Source organism: Athene cunicularia, assembly GCF_003259725.1.
Source record: "Athene cunicularia isolate RWA chromosome 8 unlocalized genomic scaffold, athCun1 chr8_part1, whole genome shotgun sequence".
Lineage (NCBI taxonomy): Eukaryota > Metazoa > Chordata > Aves > Strigiformes > Strigidae > Athene > Athene cunicularia.
The window spans coordinates 3,280,840-3,301,611 of NW_020799109.1; the positions used below are offsets into that span (position 1 = coordinate 3,280,840).

Consider the following 20,772-nt stretch of genomic DNA (forward strand, 5'->3'; position numbering starts at 1 on the left):
ACAACCAAAAAAAAAAAAAAAAATCTCACAAATTGAAAGCCCTGTACTTCAGCCAGCTCCACTCTGCAGTTTAATTGCTTTAAAGCAGAGGCCATGTGTTGTGTTCTCTCAGGGGTAGATGGGAAGGTGAAATAAAAGACAGTGAAGAAAAAACAAAAATAAAAATCAACTCTTAGAATAAAATGAAACAGGACTGCTTAAGGGCTATAGCAGTCTAAAGATCAAAAACACGAAGACAACTCTCAAGGACAATCCCTCCTTCTCCATGCCTTCTCTACAAGCACGTCTTTCCAGCTGATGCTCTCCTGCTCCCTTAAGCACACAGCCTCAGCCCTTGCTTATAATAAAAGCAACTTGAAAGGTTCTGCAAGTTTAATGAGATGGTCATCTTCTCAACAAAAAACATTTCACAGGAGTTAAGACATCACTTTCCAGCCTCCTGAACAAATTAACCTCCCTGCTCACAGGCCGTATTTTTCAAGTCTCTACTTGGTGATTTCTGATGAGATTCCTAAGGTTATGACTTAAAAGTTGCACTTCATATTTCATTTTGAAGCAGAGCGTCCCCTTAGCGGGTTGCCAGATTTATTACTCCAAAAGCTGGGACTGTACATCATGCGTTCAAGAAAGATCCAAAATATTCTGAAGTGAACTTTCCCATCACATGTGAGCTGCTGTTGTGCATCAGCGTTGACTACCAGCACTCAGTTAAGCATTTTTAGATCAAGTGTGTTTTAATACCACATAGATGAGGCCCTTATACTCTTGTCACAGCCACTCCAGGTTTGACAAATCTGAGGAGCAGCCTCCCCGTGTCCCCCATTCTTGATAAATTACTTCTGAGATCCTAGGAACCAGGGTTCATATATTTCATTGTTTCGTAGGCACTTACACACCTTTGCAGGTAAGAAATAATGATACTCAGCAGAAAAAGGAGGCAGAGATGGGTGTTCATGCCTTGTATTCTCAGAGGACAAAACCGTAAAAGAAAAAATCTCTGCAGTTGTGCAGCACCCAGACACTGCTCCCACAGATTCCCCCCCATTCTGCCATGCCTTTTCCCATCCCTGATGGAGCATATTTCCATGGTCCCATGAGTGCATCTCACCTCAATCATCTGTGTGAGCCATCTGAACTACGAGACTGTGTCGTGCCTGCAGAGACAGGCTACAAATGTTGCTATTCCCATGCTTTCTGACTTTGATCTGACAATTCCCATTTCAAAAATAGCTCAAAAACCAAACCCAAACTGCTGAAGACAATTATAGCTTCGGTTTAATTTCTCTGCCCTGCAGAAAACAGTGGGTCTTGGATACACAATTTCTGCCATATGAGACCTTCAGAACTGATGGACTTCTATGGCTTATGAGCACAACACATACATAAACAGTGAAGCTGTAAGTCAATTTATTTTGCCTTTTTTAAAGTATAAAAGATGTCTATCTATATAACTGGGTTAAAAATGAATTACAGAGCAAGACATCACTCAGTCCCATGTCCCTATTTTGTTATATTTCCTCTCTAATCTATGAAACTCAGAAAGACAGAAACTTTCTTACAGTCCTGAGGAGTATTTTCTTTTTCTCCTCCTCATTATGTTATGTGAACTTAATTTCAACTCTTCCACAAAAGGTTTTCTGACTTCATGGCAAAAAAAAAGGCAGGCATCAAAATAATTTGGGGGAGATCAGTAGTACAAAGTAGACAGAGTGATGATGATCCCACCAGCTAAAGACACAATCCTGGCTACCTGCTTTGAGGAACAGGGTTTGCACGCACCGTTTTGGGATAAGCAAATTATGGAGAATCCCAGAGAGAGTCTCTGCATGTGGCAAGCGCTCAGATTAGCTGTGGTCTCGCAAAAGCAACACATTTCCTATGAAACAACATTGCTTGCCTTTGAATGAGCAGATTCAGAAATAGGAAAGGAAACTGGGAATCTTTTTCATAGGCCCTGTAATGCAGGAATCAGAAATGTGAGAAGAAGTCAGACCTCCCTCTGTTCATGCGTTTCAGTTACTGCAATCAAGTGCATAGGTTTTTAAAATAAATTCCTAGGAGGACACTTTAATGAATAAACTAATGAAAGTATAATACTTAATCCAAACCATTTACTCATTTTAAAGAATAAAATCCTTTGCGTTTTTCTCATCTGCTCTGCAAAGCAGATATTTATAATTTTCATTTATTTATATTAAAATCTCATGAAAGACATGTACCAGATTGCATCTGACAGACTGCCATGTATTATTTCCAAATTCCAGTTAAATGAAAAAGCAGAGAGATGACTAACCATGAACAACTTATTTGAATTTACTCAACACTGAGGAGACTGACAAAAAAGGGACTGGGTACAAAAGAGCCCATGGCTGGACAGATGAAAACCATACAAGGGTGATTTAAACCTTCAACATAACTCAGATCTATCTCCATGCGAAACAGAGCAATTCATCCAAACTCTACATAATCAGAGACATGGATAAATGGGACCAATAGCTGAACCTTTTCCAGTTTTAGCTTTAATACTGTAAAAGATACAGCCTACATCTTGCAAAACAAAGTTTTCTTTTTCCTTTCAGCTTCCTCGGGTTGTTTTGATTCTTTTTTCTTGGTCTGGAAAGGGATTACTACATTGCAACACTCTGTAGCTGCTGACACTCACAGCTCTTCATTGCTTAAGGATGCACCACCATGATGTTTTTGGGAGCAGCTCTACTGCCTTCAGTGTCTCTGCGGCAGGGGATTCAGGAGAACCCAGTAAAGACACCTCTGCAGCAAACTTATTTACTGAAAGAACTGAATTTGACATTTAAAAAAACAATCTGACATTCTGTTATACTGTAACATAGCATCTCTTAAACGGGAAGTGGAGTGGAAACAGCAACAGCAGAGGCAGAGAAGGGTTTAGCATAACTAACTTGCTGAGTTTACACTTGAACTGATACATTTTTAATTCAGTTGAAGATAACTTTTTTGAAAACAGCATAGCCGAGAGCAAGATAAAGCAAAAAGACACAGAAAACAATAAAAGATTACCTTTGATTTACCTCTGTTCAGAAAGGGCTTTTGCTGGCAAGGAGATAAATCACAGTTTGTTGAAACAGCTACTAAGCATTTATGTTCTCAAGACGGAGGCGTTAACCTTGCTGAAGTAGCTTTACCTCTGTTACATTAATTTCTAGTCCAACCATTCTGGTAACTTACCTGTATGAAACTCTCAATTCACAATGGTTAGACAGTTAAAAAAAGAATGCCTAATTGTAAACTCTGACTGTAGCAGAAAGCACTACTGAAACGCAAACCTTTCAATTTAAACAGGGACAGAAACCAACTGATCTGATACAAGGCAAAATGATCAATTTATTACTGGAGATCGTAGTAGCTGCTTTCTGCTCCCTGTACTGAACAACTCAATAGAGCAATTAGAGATGAATGGTATCATTAGTTTTTAACGTTTTCTTTGTCTCCTATTCTTTAACAGAGACAGTAAATATTAGTTTAACAGAAACTCACCAGCGGAGTGTCTTTCCCCCCGACGATGCTGAGCCCTAGGCCTGACCGACCCTTGGATATCTCTATAGTCATCTCCTTCCCTGGAACTATAGGGCATGTTGCTGGATCCACAGGCAGTGGAGGTGGAAAGATGCCTAAGAACATGAAAAGGTAAAGAAATAAGTAACACTATTCAGTGAGATAATGAAAATCATCAAAGGAATTGTGTGAGAGCAACTATTTAAGCTCTTGTATTTTGCTCTTCATCTTTACCAATCTAAACTGAACTAGAAGACTACTCTGAGTCACTTCTAAAGCCTGTAAATCATATCTACTTGAGTTCTGGAAGTAAATGTCTGGGAGGACATCTAATTCAGTTCTAACCTATACAATTCAGATCACGATGGCAAGGTGTATTCCATTCAGGACAGATAAGGCCATGTTCCAGCACCATGGAATGGACAGGATGTCCCACACTGCCTTTCCTTCTATTTTAATTTAAAAGGGGAACAACACCTCCCCCCCCCCCCACTTTATAAAATAACTTAAAATAGGTCATTGGATGTTCAAATAAAAAATTTTAGCAGAAGTTAGCTGGAAAAAAAAAAGACAAAAACATCCTAGGTGAGGGTACTATATATAGACTATACTGGTGGAAAAAATAACTAGTTCATACTACAGTTGGTGACTTCTGCCTCTGGAGAAAGATACGTAGGTGCTGGCACCAGGGGTATCTCCTGTAAGTTGACTGGTGCTTTTGTTGAAGATTTGGATTGTTTGATCTGGTTGAGGACCTAAAAGCAAAGCAGAAGCAGAAGAGATCAGTTATCAATCACAGAAAGGCATGTTATGTGGACATTATCATGAGTTGTTGGTTATAGTACCTTACTAAATCCACTAAATCAACAGAAGGGAAACAAGCAATAAGCATAAATAAACTGAAGAATTATCTTAATAAATAAATGAAAAATTGGGATGACTGGATAACTGTGCTTTCAGAAATGCTCATGAAGGAAACGGGCAGGACTTCACCAAACAGTGTGGGTTCATTGTTTTTTTTTGTTTTGTTTTGTGTGGGGTTTTTTTTTGTTTTGTTGGGGTTTTCTTTAACTTTTAAACAGCAAAGAACATCCTTGACATTAGCCTGTGTGACTATTTCCACATACTTAAAGGGAAGCGAGTACTTTTTGAAGTTTCCACCAAGAAAATTATTTTAGTGTCTCCTCAGTTAACCCCTTCCCCCATAAATCACTCAATCTTCCACTAGATCAAGCCCCCAGAACCCCACCTTATCGGTTAATATAAACACACATACATTTTCGGGGAGCTGCTCCTCTATCTCCTGCTGATCCACCACCACCACTGGCTTGTCAGCTTTACATTTCACATCCTAAAAAGACAAAAAAGAAAGTGCGGTGTATTGAAAATGTCTCATTAGCTTAAATAAAATATCCTCCAAAACTCAGAATGATGATTCTAGGCAAACACAGTGATATTTCTTCACATATCTGTAGCACAACACAAAGCTAAAGCCTGGAACTTGAAAGAGGAAAAGCTGATATGAATAGAGGGAATATCAGGAATTATTAAAAACATACCCAACAGTTTTGGAGATATACAAGGCAAGGAAGGGAATTTTTTTGAGGAGATCATCATGCATGGTTTATATTGTTCCTGAGAAATAGGAAGCTCTAAAGAAGAATGAAGTGCCTCCTCTGGGGTGACCAGGACAGCAATTTCCACACTGTGTGGAAATGTGATGATACGTGTGTGGGAACTCTAGTACAGACCCTTTGGTGCCTACAGCAGGAAGAGCTTCAAAGTCATCTGTCCTCTCTTTCCCCCTTCCTTTTTCAGTAGTCCTCAGCAGCACTGAGCATGCTGCCAGCACTTAACTAAAATAATTGCTTCAAACGCATCATCCAGCCTCATTACAAATATCTCAAACAATGACACTTCAGTCATGGGCTCCTGTATCCTAATTTCTTTCTGTATCCTTGCAATTCACTAAAAAATCTTTTTCTCTCCTACAACTGCTTCCAGACAGGGTCCTCTCCCTTGTTAGTTCTTAGCCAAACTTAGGTCTCTGTGATCACAGCATTAGTTAGTTGTCTTACCCATGTTAAAACAACTTGATAAACAGCCTAGTTTTCAGAAAAGCTGAGTACCAGCTTCAAAAGACAACAGAGATATTCTGCACATCAAAAGAATTTCTAATTAAGGTCACAATTCATACATTAAAAAAAAAAAAAAAGGTTTATCAAATTTTAGGTAACTGAGCTTGAAAATACTGGACTTGTTTCCCAGAGTTTTATTATGTTAAATCATGTCAAGCCCCACAAGCTGCTTTTTTTTCCCCTGCATTTTTCTCCAAGCCTACTGTAACTATTATCCAAATGGATAACAAGAAAAAAGATAAAGTGGTGATCTCATTGTATTATCAGAGGTGTCAGGGGAGAAATGGGAAGACAGCTTTGTCATTTTATGAGAGATTGTTTTAATAAGCAATGAAAAATTATTTCATACTTCCATTTTTCATTCTGATATGTGACTAAATTCTGAAACTTCATCTTGCAAATCAAGGGAGCACCAAGCATCACTTTTAAACCTCTCTAATCTTCTCCATTTAACTCAGACTGTGCTAGAGGTACCTGAACAAAATAAAAAGATTTCCAGCCCCTCAAGCCCTGAATTGTGCACCCAGCATTTGCCATAAGCCTGTGACCTGACTGGTTTAATCTAATTCAACTCCCTCAAATGCATCCAAAAGCATTTTTATGAAGTCCCTCCTCTTTGCCCATGTTTCAAGGACATGTTTTCTGTTTGTGGTAAAGACAAATTATTGTTCCAAATTCAAATTTTTTTAAGGAAAATTAATCCATTCTTACATACCAAACATCAGTTTAATTATCCCACCTATAGGACACTGAATTATGTACATGCTCTGCCAGGACACTAATGATGCCAAGTGCTTCAGAGCACACAAAATCACCGCTCAAGCAATTTTTCACCTTTGTAAAGTTCAAAGTTTTGAGAGCACCTCAAAGCCCCATGCATCAATTCTTTTCCAACAATGTCTTGCGGAAAGCAAGATAGCCACAGTCCTCAGAAAACCACGACCTTCTATCAGGCCACCCCAAACCTCAGCTAACAAGCATGCAGACTTTGCCTAACACTTCCATTGGCTCCAATTCCAATATAAAGCTGTTTTCTTTCCCCTCTCTTTCCATCCAAGTTTACAATGATGTCCATTATGTAACTTTGTAATTTTTAAAGTGATGAAGTGATAACAAAAAGTATCTTGGGAATGACAAATTTATCAGCAAAAAATGAATAGAGAATGATGGTGGGGTTTTTTTTGGTTTTGTTTTTTTTTTTTTATTACAGCTGTCACTTGGTGAGACATCCTGCCCCTGCTTTTAGCTGTACATACTTGTGGAAGATCTCTGCTGATAAGCACATACTTTTTATTTACTCACTGAACTTGATCTTACTTGTTGACTTTTACATTCCTGATTTCTCCTGACATATGACTGAGAAATTCAATAACAGTGAAGTAGCATTAGGCTCTAGTAGCAACCATCATGCTATGAAAAACAAGGCACTGTTTTCTTTTGCCTCAACAGTCACTAAAAGACTACAAGAGAAATCTCTTTTCCTCAAAATAATGAGCTGCCTTGTGCCGCACTGCAATGTTGAGGTCTTAATGTCAGTATCACTACAAACCCATTTCCTTCTGGTCAGAAGGGACTGATCACAACCATCAGCAGTTACAAAAATAAGATACACTTAAAAAGATCTGCCATGTAGTTTTAAAATCCTGATCGAAAGAAAACTGAAATTACGAAACTGGCTTTCGCCACTATTTTTCATCCATTTAAGCCTCTAAACCAAGGGTTGGCCCAACCGACGGCTTTAGGGAATGAGCAGTTGGGTCTATAGGCATTCGAATACTTTTCTAAACCCATCTCTTAGCCCTTAACTTTTCACTATCTATTTAATGGCAAGATTAGCAAATCACTTCTGAGCATATATCCACTGGATGAAGGCAGGGGTACACAGCAGTCAGAAGTGACACACTCTGACCTCCTGCTCTCACCAGTGACCCAGGACAGGTCACTCCCCCTCCGTGCCACAGTGGGGATAATAATACAGGCCTGCTGGATAAAACATTTTGAATTCCAAAAATAAAAAGTAAATTGTAGCAGCCAGTTGCTGTTACATGAACAATTTAAGTGGAAAGATGACGTAACTTCGTAAAAGCGGGAAAGAAAACCTAAGTACTCTACCGATGTTCTCCTTACCTACAGGCCCTCAGCAAATCCATGACTTTGTCTCCTCTTATCACCAATGCTTTATCTTTTTCTTTTTTTTTTTTTACATTTCAGTCTAAAAGACTGTAACTTCCACCCTTCGGCTTCACAGTTCCTTTCTTTTTTTGAAGAGAAGCTGCCAATATGTTCTGGGTTCCTTGTTGCAGTGGCATCTTCCCTCTACACTGATCTTGGATTGCTGCAGAATCCTCCCCCACCTTAACCTTGTGCTTTTTCTAATACCTTTCAGAAAGCTGCACTGCACAATATCCTACACCAAGAGTTCATTTTTGTACAATACATTTTATATATTTTATCCACTTCAGTCTTTGAGAAATTTTTCACATTAACATATAATCCCTCAAAAGTTTCTTGCCAAAGTGAGAAAGAACAGCAATAAAACCAGGTGAGTTACACCTGTGAATACATACAATAAAATTGATTCATTCAGCACATCAAAGGAAGATTCTGCACAATGCTACCAAATACAAATAATCCAACTTTTTTGTAATCCATTAGGAAAATAAATCAATCCTTTTTACATGGGTGGTCAATCCTACTGCTTGAATAGCACATAACGCTTCCTAACTCTTGGAATTCATAGGCTCATTAATTGAATACTTACTAGCCAGAGAACTTTATGTACATTCAATTCATATTTGCAAAACCCTGGACACTCTTTTCAAAAGACACAATGGAGCAGAAAGACATTTCAGAAAAAAGAAATCCCGAAATGACAGGTTTCCTTAGCTGAGGACAGCACACAGAAACTGTGCACGCACAGCAAGTCTCAGCCAACGCACTCCTTGAAAAAGGAGTAGGCTGTTGGACAAAAAGACTGTCTCAGCAAATTTTATGCACCTCTAGGTTAGTCACTCTTCAGCATGCTTAGTAGTTTTCCATTTTAAACTTTTAACACAGAGTCCAAAAAAAGAGATTAGAGCTGCACCCTGAAGGACTTCCAGATTTCTGATAATGCACAATCCTGACCTAGTAAACAACAAAAATCTCCATCTGTATCAATGAGAAGTTCTGTATTTATTACAGTGCACACTGACAGTACCACATTAAACCAGAAGTTATGGGCTTGATGTAGAAATTACTGAGAGTAACTCTATAGCTATGTTATTCAGGAGGCAAGACTAGATTATGATAATAGACACTTTGGCCTTAGAATTTATGAAGCTATGAATATAAATAAGAATATGATTTACAGACTACACTTTTTTCTGAAGTTTGTCACACACGGATGTCAAGAGTGGAAACTCAATCCACTCACTGAGAAAGAACTCAAGAGAGGGCCAAAACGCTACACTAAAACTCTTATCTCAATATTTTAACAAATTATACCGACTGCTTAGTTCATGAAAACAGTCTATGACTGTAAAGTTAAGAGCTTGATCCTGCCTTTACATGTACCAGATATTATTTGACAAAGGTGTTCCGTAATATTCCAACACAAAGGCAGAGAAAAAACACATCAAGCCCATAAGCCTCCATTTTCTAAGATCTAATCATCATTAAGTATTGTTTTAAGTCACTTACAGCTTTGCTGGATTCCTCATCAGTCAAGCTCTTCATGACAACTTCCAAACTCGGGTCTTCTTCGCTGTTTGCAGGTTCAGTGCCACCATGATCCTGGGAGAAAGGATCGATAACAGTTCTTAAACAGAGCTATGATCCCCCATAATAGCTAAAGAAAAAAATTAGACCGTTTTACCTTTCCTTTTGTTTTTCTAAACAAGTAGCAGCATGAAAAAGTAAAAAGATCCACAATTAAAGCATCCTAATGTCAGGAGAGAAATAAATGATACAAACTTTGAAAGACAGACTTTGGTCTCCACTTGGCTGCATGAAAGTACCATGAGGCAGCCCAATACTAGCACATATTTGTCAAGGTAGTCCAATACTAGCACTTAGATGCAGATCGGGGTCAACTTTCAAGGCCAGACTAATCCCTATCAACTGTGAAAACTATTGAGTTTGTATTAAGAGGCCTTCTCCAGACTTCTGTTGGGATGGAGAGTCTTGTGCATGCTCAGCATGTTAAAGGAAGCACGGTTTCCTCCATACAATCTGAACAGGTCGGTAGCTGCAGGACTGAGTGCTCCACCCTGGAGCAACTGGTAAAGCCAATTAAACCTGGTTAGAGGGTACTGTCAGCAGCTCACTGGAGCACAATCCTCAACTGGAAGTGCAAACGTAACCTCAGGGTTTAGGTACTTCTGCACATTACTGTGAAAATACTGCAAATGACATTCAATGACAGCTACTGCAGAACCAGCAAATGAAGGCAATAGCCCAAAAGACGTAAGTATTTTCACCAACATGTGCTTTAGAACTTTCTCATACGCGAAGTTTTTCTCTTTCTGTAGAGGATTCCCAACAAAAATTGCCCTTGAAACATAAAATAGGACCATACTAGGTAGAAAAGCTTGTCTGACTGGGATTTTCTGGGATTTTCTCTAGATAATAAGTAGCACACTATTTAAGAAGTGTACACTTGCAAGAAAAATTATTTCCTTTCTATACCGACAATTATGGGAAAGTTAAGATAGATAGGAAATGTCATATTTTCAGGGAAAATGTTAAGTTAGAATTTAAAGGTTAGAGTATCATTAATTTGGTTACTTGTAAAACTTAACATGTTAATTCTCCTTCCCTTCTTTAAACCACCCAGGTCCTGAATCTGGAATCTATTATTTTGATTGACTATATTTTAAAGTAGTTTTAATACATTTAAGCCTTTGATCCAAATATGGAGTTGTTCTCTCTTGCGAAGCAAAATGGACTATGTGCAACAAATCAAATTTCAAGATCTTCAGTCCTAGAAGCAAAATTATTTCTGAATTTTCATTAGACATTTTACATTTAAATGCACAATGAGAATTATGTAAATGCCTCGACTGCCACTTCAGCAAGTAAAGTACCTTTGCATTCCTACAAAGGCTCACTTTGTTCAATATTGCAGCAAAATACCTCATTCTGTGGCTTTCTGATGAATGAAACTTTAAAAAAACTGATATTTGAGAGTAATATTTAATATACTTTGCTTCTGGTGGCTTGCCCACAGTATTACACCACGATGTAGTCTTATCCTGTCCTGCAACTCCATGCAAGACCATGTTTTAAGGTATATTTACTGTTTATTACTTTTCATATTAAAATACCTTAATGGCGAGAGATAAGATGAAGAAAATTAACACAACAGTACAAGGTAACTATGGCACCCTGATATTCCGTTACACTAGTCTGGCTACTTGATGTGATCTGACAAGTTTCACGCACAATGTATGTAACGACACGATGGCAAATACTTATTTGGTATATCAAAGATATTTCAACATATAATTTCAAGATATAATGCACAGTCAGTTTTGGTTTGCTCTATTTAAAGATGGAAAGAGCTGACAAAGGAAAGCAGTGTAAATTTCTGTACAACAATAGTATCTTTTGGTTACATTTATTTTATATAATAAAAAGATACTAGCTAGAAGAAAAAACCTGCATTTACTTAGCAAACAGACACAGTGTAAATAGTAAGAGCTTGCCATTAATTCATGAAACTCAACCCACAAGCATCTACCTCTAAAGGCAAACACTGCACACGAGGCTGAGCGCTTTGGTTTCCACATGCTGGTAGAGTCTAATTACAGTCATTTGACCACAGCACAGAATGTGCCTAAACAAAGCTTCGGGGCTCATCCTGAAGACACAAATATTAAACAAATACAGGTATTACAGAGTCAACAAAAATAAAATGAACTCGGGCTCTGTAAATTGTAGAGTAATTTGCGATCCACCAGCTGCACCTGGGACATGCTGCTTTGATGGAGGAGAGAACGAAAAGCCAAAGCACTGGCCAAAAATGACTCAGATCCAAATAAAAACTGAGCAGCTCTTGCACAGTTATGCCTGCACGGAAGTAGCCATCAGTGGTAATATAATCTGGAAAGCAACAGCAAGCGTGCAAACAGAGGATTCATCCAGCATTACCTAGCGTGGACTAGTGCTGTGGGATCCCAGTAATGGTTATTGAAATACCAGGAGTTCAGTGCACATGAATTTATCAATTCAAGGCAAGACCAAAACCCAATTGAATTATAAAACATCTTTTGCTTTATTAGCTCAAATAGAAATAGAATTAAAAAGCAACAGCAAGGCTAACCGCGTACTTTATCTAGAAAATTTAGTTACACCATATCGAGATGTCAAAATGATAACGATGTGGTGACACTGCAGGGATTCATGGTGCACAAGAGAGCAATCAGTCTACACTGGGGCTGAGATAGCAACTATAATGAAGAAAAACACTGGTGACATTACCACACTAAGGCAGTTTTTGCATTGGAAGACCGCATGCTGCAACACTGTGTACTAGAGCTCACTGCTTAAACAGCCCTTCTCTGCTCCTCCAGGAAGGAAACGAGTGGGAATGAGAAAGCCTGATGCTGGGGCACAGGACAAAGTGGTGGACCAGGGCTCTCAGGCTGGGATTGTCTCAAGGGGCTCTTGTAATGCAAATTATGTATACAGCGACCTCTTTTACAGCAGCGAGTTGCTGGCCATCCCCATTTCATTTTTTGAGATGCTGATAGGAGGGTATTCCAGGGGAATAGGAACTCAGAAGGTGAGAGCTTTCCCCTGAAAAACAGTCATTTCTCTTCCATAGGAGGATATCCATGTTCCAGGCAAAAGATCCTCACCATGACTAACCAGCTGAGAAAGCAGAAGCATAGGAGATGGCATATGGAGACTTTTCCTCCTCCTGTACAGCAATAACCTGCTTGATACCTGTCATTAATGCCATGCCAGCCCTTTCAGCAACGATGAGATCAATAAAGAAGAGACAGGGGAAAATATGCCTATTAGGTCAAGTTCCTACCCAATGCATTTTATGATTCAGGGTTTAATTAGAGAAGGTGCTCAAATTTATAATGAACTGCTAATTATGATAATCTATCTAATTTAGCAATCCCTAATTAAAAAAAACAACCCATAAACCTTACCTCAATAGAAGAGTGAGAGCTGGAAGGTAATGGGAAAGGAATAACAGCCATCTGATTGACTGCATCTTCACTTCTGAAAAAACAAACAACAACATATTACACAATAAACCATTATGGCCAGACTTTTGAGTTGACTTTTCCCATTAAGAAAATACTCTCACTAGCATAAAAAGTAACTTTCTTACCAGAAGTTTAGAAATCACATCATTTTTTGCTTTTGTTCTTTGTTAACAAACAGATCACATCCCTTCTTGGGGCCACAGTAGTTTCATCTGGGATGTACTGACATCACATTCTTTGGAAAACTAATTTTGTGTGGACTATCTGAGGATGCAGTTGGAGTTTATGGTCCCTCACATCAACAGAAATGCTAAGACTTCATTAACCTCTTCTAAGAGCGTCTACGTTTGTAAACTGCTTGTTTATAGTCCAACATCCACATTACTGAAATACAATACCTGCTTTACTACAATAGATGGCTTTTTCTCTTTTGTTCATATTTGCTGTGGTCTTTTAGAAAAGATTCAATGTAAAAGCTTGGAAAAAATTTGACAAAATGCAGGGAGAAGAAAACAGATGAACACTGATTTCCCTTACATATAAAGTGCAGTATTTTTCAAAGATTCTTATTATGTATGGCATCTTTTCCTCTAACTTCTTTAAAATGCATTCCTAAGTTGACATCTGATTACTTTGTAACTTTCAAATGCCTTTTTTTTTTTTTTTTTTCTATTAAATAATATTTTGCCTTGCTAACGTTTTTCCTCAACTGCCATTTAGAATTATTTGGCTTGTGGAATTAGCTCTGCATTTTTTTGGCTTCCGTAAAGCCACCATAAAATACAATTTCAGTGATATTGTTTGGGGCAAATTTGAGGCATGTGGAAAAAAAAGGCTTTTAAATTTTGCTTTAAAAACTGTACTGATGCACCTCTTTATTTGTGGCGTGAACAACTCTCACAGAAGCCAGGATGCTTCTGATGCAAACCTCATTTTGCTAAAGTTTCAGTATTATCACATGGCCTCTGCTTGCCAAAACAGACAGAGGAGAAATCAGTAATACTGCTGTTTGCAGATACAGATGTTGAGATGAAAGGACAACTTCTCATGCAGTGGGTCTTCTTGGTTTGATTTCTGGTCCTATCTACTACCTTCCAGGTTACTGTAAAACAAGCAGAATCCTTTCCTCTTTAATTTCTGAAATAAAATATTAGAGCAGTATGTGTTCAAAAACATTTTGCAGAAGTGCCTGAAAGAAAAAAGTCTCATTTTATCCGTCAAGAGTTAAACACATGAAGCTAGCATGTTCTGATCGCTGAGAGACAACACTGTAAATCAAGAGCTCTCAGCAGAGCCAGCATATGGGAAATTCAGTCACAGGCATTTGGAATGATAAATCCTGCAGGCAAAGGTTGGTGAATTCATTTACTTATCTTCAACCAAACAGCCACACAATTCAAAGGAATTGGTTCTGTGCTGCTCATTTTTGTACTCGCTCCCAGCCTCTCCTCTAGGCCCTGCTCAAAGCCTCACAAGAGTCAGAAACCATGCTAAGATCAGAACCAGAGCGGCCAGTGATGCAGAAACATGGGTGCACCGGGCCAAGACAGAAATCTGAGGAATGTGTAGAATCAAGCTCAGGAATTTCTTAAGCGTTTTACAGTTTCCAAATACATTTTACCCCGTAAGGCATATTAGGCAAGGATGTTTTTCCTCCTCTTATCTTCATGAGACATTGATCTAATTATGTTGTTTTGCTAACCTATAAGAATAAATAGAAAATGTAAGATGTCGAAGAGACCTGGCAATTTTTACTTGAGCCTAGAGGTTTTTCTGACAATAGTTTATATGAAGCACAAACAAGCACAAAAACTAACACCACTTCTGTAGCTTACAATGCATGCTGCATACCTTGCAATTAGGAGCAAACTTGAAAATAACAAGGTGTGTACAAATCTTTGTAAGAAATATTCTAAAAATTGCTAGACAGAAGCTTCATGATTTGCATGACCAAGTAGGCTGTAATTAGTCATACAAACTAGTTTCTACTTCATATAGACGCAAAAAAATGTTCTTTTTTTTTTTTTTTTCTTCAGTCACTGTGCAAACATCTTTATGCAGTTTTAAATGAATGGCCGTTTTTATTCCAAGCAATAAAAAAACACTTACAGTAATTCCTTGGAAAAAAAAAGAAATGCAAAAAAAAAAATAATCCAAGGTTACGAAGTGTCACAACTTGTAATCTCCCCCTGCTAGGACTCGTACATATTTAAATACTTTAATGCTGCTTCAAAGGAGAATGCTTCAAAGCAGAATCAAAGTGGGAACATATTTTAAAGTGACAGATCTAATAATAAATTGCTCTTTCTGCTCTCCACTTCCATAAGTGTCCTCAACTAAAACATGAATTTATTTACAACTTAAAGGAGCAATCATTTTCTTTTGATGCAGGAGCAGACAGCTTGGAAGTCTGAACATCATATTCAAATTATAGTGACTGCAAATGAGCATTCAATGTATTTGCCAATAGTTGCTACATAACCACCTTCGAGAAAGCTGTTCTCAGTTACCAGTGCTCAATATTGCTTGAGGTTAAGGTGTCTAAACCCTTCACAGTCAAGACACAGCTTCGTAATCTTGGGGTCAAAGCAACATACAATGCAATTTATACAGCAGGGAGGCTCAGACGCTTCCCCTCCATTATCTGCAAAAATGATAAACATCCACCGGTCTTGTTCCAGATCGTATACTGGTTTGTGTAAGACACTGGGATGGCAGCCCACCTCCTCGCTGAGCTAGTGCACCAGAGAGCTGTTTATATTTCATCAGTTACATATAAACCGAACAGGGAAGGAATTCACTACTCCTCCTCCAAATACTTTTATTGCTTCTAACCTCTCAGGATGAGTTTCTGAGTGAAAATGGGAATTAGATCTGCTTGGAGGTTAGAGTGCCTATTGCTTATACCAACATCACGAACTACAGCTCGATACTAAAGAAACAAGAATCTTTCCTCCCTGCAAATGCCACAGGAGGCAAGATCTAAGCAACATCTAAGTGCCAAAGATTCTTCAAACTTTAGAAAAGCTCATACCCTTTTGGATTTATTTGATTAGATTGCCATACTTTACTACATTTCACTTCCTTTCTAGTCTAAATAGGACCCCTGGACATTCCCTGTCTTCTCACTGACCAAAGAGAAGAACTTCTGATGTTTTCCTCCAACAACTGCACCTCTAATGAAGGGGGAGATGCATAGCTTAAGCAAAGACACATTTATTATTGACTAATAATTAACTACCATAAACACCTGGCACAAAAGAAGCCTAAAGAGAGCAATATGCAAATATAAATCTACAGGGATTACTCATCCCACGCTGCAGAAAGTAAGCCTGACGGGAAGTTAGAAGTAGTGTGCTGTAAGGCTTCAGCTAGGCTGCCCTGCAACGCTGTGCTGCACTTATCAGAAAGCTGTCTCTGGCACTTTGGAGGAATGTCACACACAGCTGGAATGGTCTATGAAACGTTCAGAAAGTTATCTCTCTAGAGACGATAACCAGAAGTCACAGTCTCAGCCAAATTCAGGTTTTTCATTTGCTAATCAACTTGAGACTTGTAATTCTTGAATTCAGGTTCCCTGCCTTCCACTGAGTGTATTTTCTGTTTTCCATTTTACTTACTCTTATATCTCTCAGGTTTGTGATGGTATAAGCTCACTGTCACGTAATGCTAAGAAAATCCTTGTTGAGCATGCTGAATGAGATTCATTACCCGTCTAAAGCAGAGCATCTTGTCATAGACAGTGTCCAAACTTCCATGATCAGTGCAAAATCAAGACAAATCCCAAACCAGCTCCACTCAGAAGGGCAATTCATTCCAGCACCAAAATGACCTAATTTAGGATGGGATGAACTGAATTGCTCTTTGGAGGCTCCTGACAACTCTCCACTAATCACAGAAATCCAGATGACCTCTAGATGTCTAAACTAAGGGCGATGAACCTCCTGCCAAACTATCTGCAACTACACAGTTCATCAACACTAAAAGATCATTTGATAACAGCTTTGGATGTGGATGCTTTTTGGGAATATAAAGTACATCAAGAATCAGGAGAAAAACCCAAGAGCTTGTATGCAGTTGCATGACATCGTAGCTGGAACAGATCTGCAGACCAAGTGAATGTTTGCCCAGTAACCCGTTTGACTCCCACTGGTTGTAAAACCAGGGCATAAAGTCCTTCAGATTACTCAAAACTTATATTGTCTGCATCCTGCTTGTTAAAAAAAAGAAAAGAAAAATCAGGTCAGGATCTCATATTTTATCATCTTTGTTTTCCCTCTAGTATTTCCTTTGGAAAAGAGAAGCTGCAGGGAAGTTGCACACTGAAAAGGCATGCTGGATTTTTCCTTCAGCTGGGTCAAGGCAAGACCTTTGTATTGTGCATCTTCTTGAGAAATCTCTCCTACTAACGCAAGAACAGTCTTGTTCTCCATTTCCCCTCCATCCCCTCCTAACTATGTGAGAGCCAAACGCATACAGATACTTTAAATGAACAACTAATGTTCATATAAACTGCAGCTTAGGTCATCAAAGGTTTGAAAGAGCCCAAATTACTTAACTTCCTCAACCGTGCACTTGTTCCCACATGTGTATGACAGCAAGGAGGAAACAGCTCTGAAGAAAACAGGAAAAGTTCAAACTTGCACGCACAGTGTCTGGCAAGAGCTTATTTTTAAAGCTTTCCCACATGAAAGAACCTAAACAATCAAAGCAAGTAAAAACAGGGTTTATACTATTAAAATATGACCAATTATGTAAGTTAGAACAAACTTAAAGCACGAAGAAATTTCTAAAGCATGACAGTCCTTGAGACTCTGGCACATGACGTTCAATGTTACTTATGTTCTAAAGGTTCTACTTATCTTTAGAGGTTCTAAAAGAAGAGCAAAGACTCAGTGACAAAGTCACAGCAATGGAGAGTGTTAAACAGCACCAAGATCTGGCCAACCCAGCCAATGCCCCTGTTCCACCAGTCCTCAGAGTATAAGGATCTCTCTCCTTTGCATGTCACCATAAATAGCAAGAGATTAGTCTTTACAATCACACCTGAAAACAGAAGGAGGGGTTAGGTGGCAGAGATTTGCGGGCTTCGGAATGAATGACTGCAGTGTGGTAGGACAACTAACAGATGGTATTTAAATAAGCAAAATCCTACAGTACTTTACTCTTAAAGCATTTCTCATGTTTCATCACAACACAAGATAATTTTCTTTTAAGGAATTAAGGTATACCAAAGAATGAATCACAGAACTGAACACAATGGGATGATGGTTTGAAATCAGGGGCATTCACTTTGATTCAAGCATTCAAACTATATTTGATCTGCTTATTATACCAACACTGAAGCACCAAAACAGATTAAAGGCAGTTAATTGAGCATGGAAAAAACATTGAATTTGCTGAATCATAAAAATTCTCACTGTAAAAGAGCATTCTGATATAAACTGGATTTCCTACTACAGATGTAAAATCTAATTATATTGTTTTATTATGCATCTTAAAAGGATGGACTTACAATGCATGAACAAAACCCACAGTGGATACAAACCCCATTCTATTTTGGGAACTAGGGCACAGAGACTCCTACAAGAAACAAGTCCCTTACTACCTGGCTAATTCCTGTTGTTGGAGACTCAGAACAAGAATTTCAAAAGGCAACTAAGACCTTTTCACACACTATTGCCAGTGACTTCCACTTGTGTTTCCATAGCAAGACTCCTTTATACGCCCTGAAAGCTTCAATCAAATTATTATTTATTTCTGATATTCAGAAATCAAAAAGACAGCCCATATTTGCCACAGTAGCTTGGAAGTTAATGTAGCAGCTGTAAGATTCTGAGGCCAGATAAATTGTGACTGGACACTAATCAGAGGAAGCACTTGGACCGAGTCATTTCATCTCAGGAAAATCTTGCCGTGCTTGGGCAACTGCTTTGTTTTTTTTGATAAACTGGGTTAAATATCTTCAAATTTGTTACTGTAGAAGGCTACAAAGCACGAGATGCACTGAATAAAAAAAAAAAAAAAAGAAAAAGTGACACTGTAACTGCAAATCTTTTAGATGCTATTACAAGCTGATGTAATTAATGAGACCACTGGGAAACAGTGCTGTGTTAAGACCTATATTTTGGAATCTGGCCAAAATCAACTGTTTTAAATAATCATCCTCAACTTAATTGAGGAAAAGATGCTCATAAACCAGAGCGAGAAGCCTTCAAATATAAGGGGACGTCTATGATTCTCACAACACTTACTGCACACTATGTCTCATCAGCAAAAACTTCAGGAAAGGGTGGGAATGAAATTGTAACACTACCTGGGTATAAAAAGAGTGTGAAAAGATTTTTTAAGGTGCAGACAACAAGTTAGGAGTTTAGTAAAAAGTCAAAAAGGCTGAGGACACCTTCTATTCCTTATTTTTTCCTAGATTTGGGCGCAACAAAATCCAAGTTATTTAATGATATCTATTACAGTTCCCACAGAAAGGCTTTTCTGTGCCCAGGAATTTCTGGGCTTCTTTTGTAACTGATTAAAGAGTTCATGGAAACATCCCCCTGCCCTGCACATGAACCAAAACACCAGAAATAGGAAAACCTTGATGCTATTTCCTGCTTCAGAGTGAAAAGCAGCATGCTTATCGCTGAGCATCCTTCATCTGAGGAAAATAAGGCCTCAGGATATCAAAGAGGCCACTTTTAAGTAATAGCCCAAGTCCCACCAGTTTTGCTTTTATGTCCTAGGTCAGTTCAGTCAGGCATGCAAGAACTTTTTTAGGCTGCAGAACGATGTGTTTCTGGAAAATGATAACCTACTCAGGCCTTTCACTGATGAAATTAGAATATTAACATCTTCATGCACATGAAGACCAAATCCATCTCTCATAACTTTTGCAGTACATGTTATTTTGCTACGGTGAGCTGTGGCCTCTTCTTACTGTGTGCTCCAGGACGTGTTTTGGCTACGTTATTACTGCACACCTTCTACCCCTAAAAGAAGTTGTGTGGGTAACACTCAGGAGGAGGAAAGTAGTATTTCTGTTGCAACTGGCTCCTCCTCATTTTCAAAGCATTAACAAATGTAACGGTATCCTGCTCTTTCCACATCATTAGAGCCCAGAGGAACATATCTGAAATCAGTCAAGCAGCAAACCTACCAGGAGAGCTGAGTCTGCTACACTCAGCGCTTTGTTCTCAGCTGGAAAAGCTATTCCACACGCATGGACAAGAGACGGATGGAAATTCAAGATGCCTGTTGCTGCTCTTATTTACTACAGCTGGCACCACAACGCATTAAGTTGTGACGTTTCAATACCCCCATTTTATATTGTAGCTTTAAAGTAAGTTGATAAAGCAAGAAAAAGCTTTTTCTACCAAACTGCACCAGGGACAAGACTTCTGGGACTGTCACAGTCTTTTGGTTTGTGTTTTCCATTAATCGCATCCACTGGTTTTGTGCTCTAAGATGTTGGAATGGGAAGCACCGAGATAGAATGGGCTCATGGAATATAGTTTGGATGAGAAAAGAAATGTATTTTCATTTCTCCTTAAAACTGGCCTTTAGTAGACTCTAATTTGGCTTTGCTAAAACACGCCCCCCCTTACTACGAGAAGCTGAACATTCATCAAAAAAAAAGTCAACATTAGTTTTCTCCCCACATTAGAGCCAGTGCTGTAGTTACTAACGACATTCTCTCAGTGGGAGAATTTCTTTTCATTGCTATTCAAACCACTGCTTGGGTCAAGCAAACAGACCCATCACTTGTCTGTACTCTAATGTAAGGCCAAGAGCAGTGACAAGATGCATGCTCTTGGGTAATGTGAAGATAGACGTTTGCAACCTCAGCAGCAGCATTTAAAAATAGAAACTTTTTTTTTTTTTAAAAACCAACTCTAGAGACA

At 38.6% G+C, this 20,772-nt stretch overlaps 1 protein-coding gene across 2 annotated transcripts in view; it reads right to left on the bottom strand.

Moving 5' to 3' along the window:
- Positions 1-20,772, bottom strand: part of PATJ (PATJ, crumbs cell polarity complex component) — a 148,003-nt gene that overhangs the window by 31,005 nt on the left and 96,226 nt on the right. For both annotated transcript variants that reach the window (XM_026853925.1, XM_026853924.1), the window contains exons 27-31: positions 12,815-12,887; positions 9,351-9,443; positions 4,808-4,882; positions 4,169-4,286; positions 3,514-3,647 (exon numbers count right to left, since the gene is read on the bottom strand). In XM_026853925.1, coding sequence (XP_026709726.1) covers positions 3,514-3,647; positions 4,169-4,286; positions 4,808-4,882; positions 9,351-9,443; positions 12,815-12,887 — 493 coding nt within the window. The remainder of the gene's footprint in view (positions 1-3,513; positions 3,648-4,168; positions 4,287-4,807; positions 4,883-9,350; positions 9,444-12,814; positions 12,888-20,772) is intronic.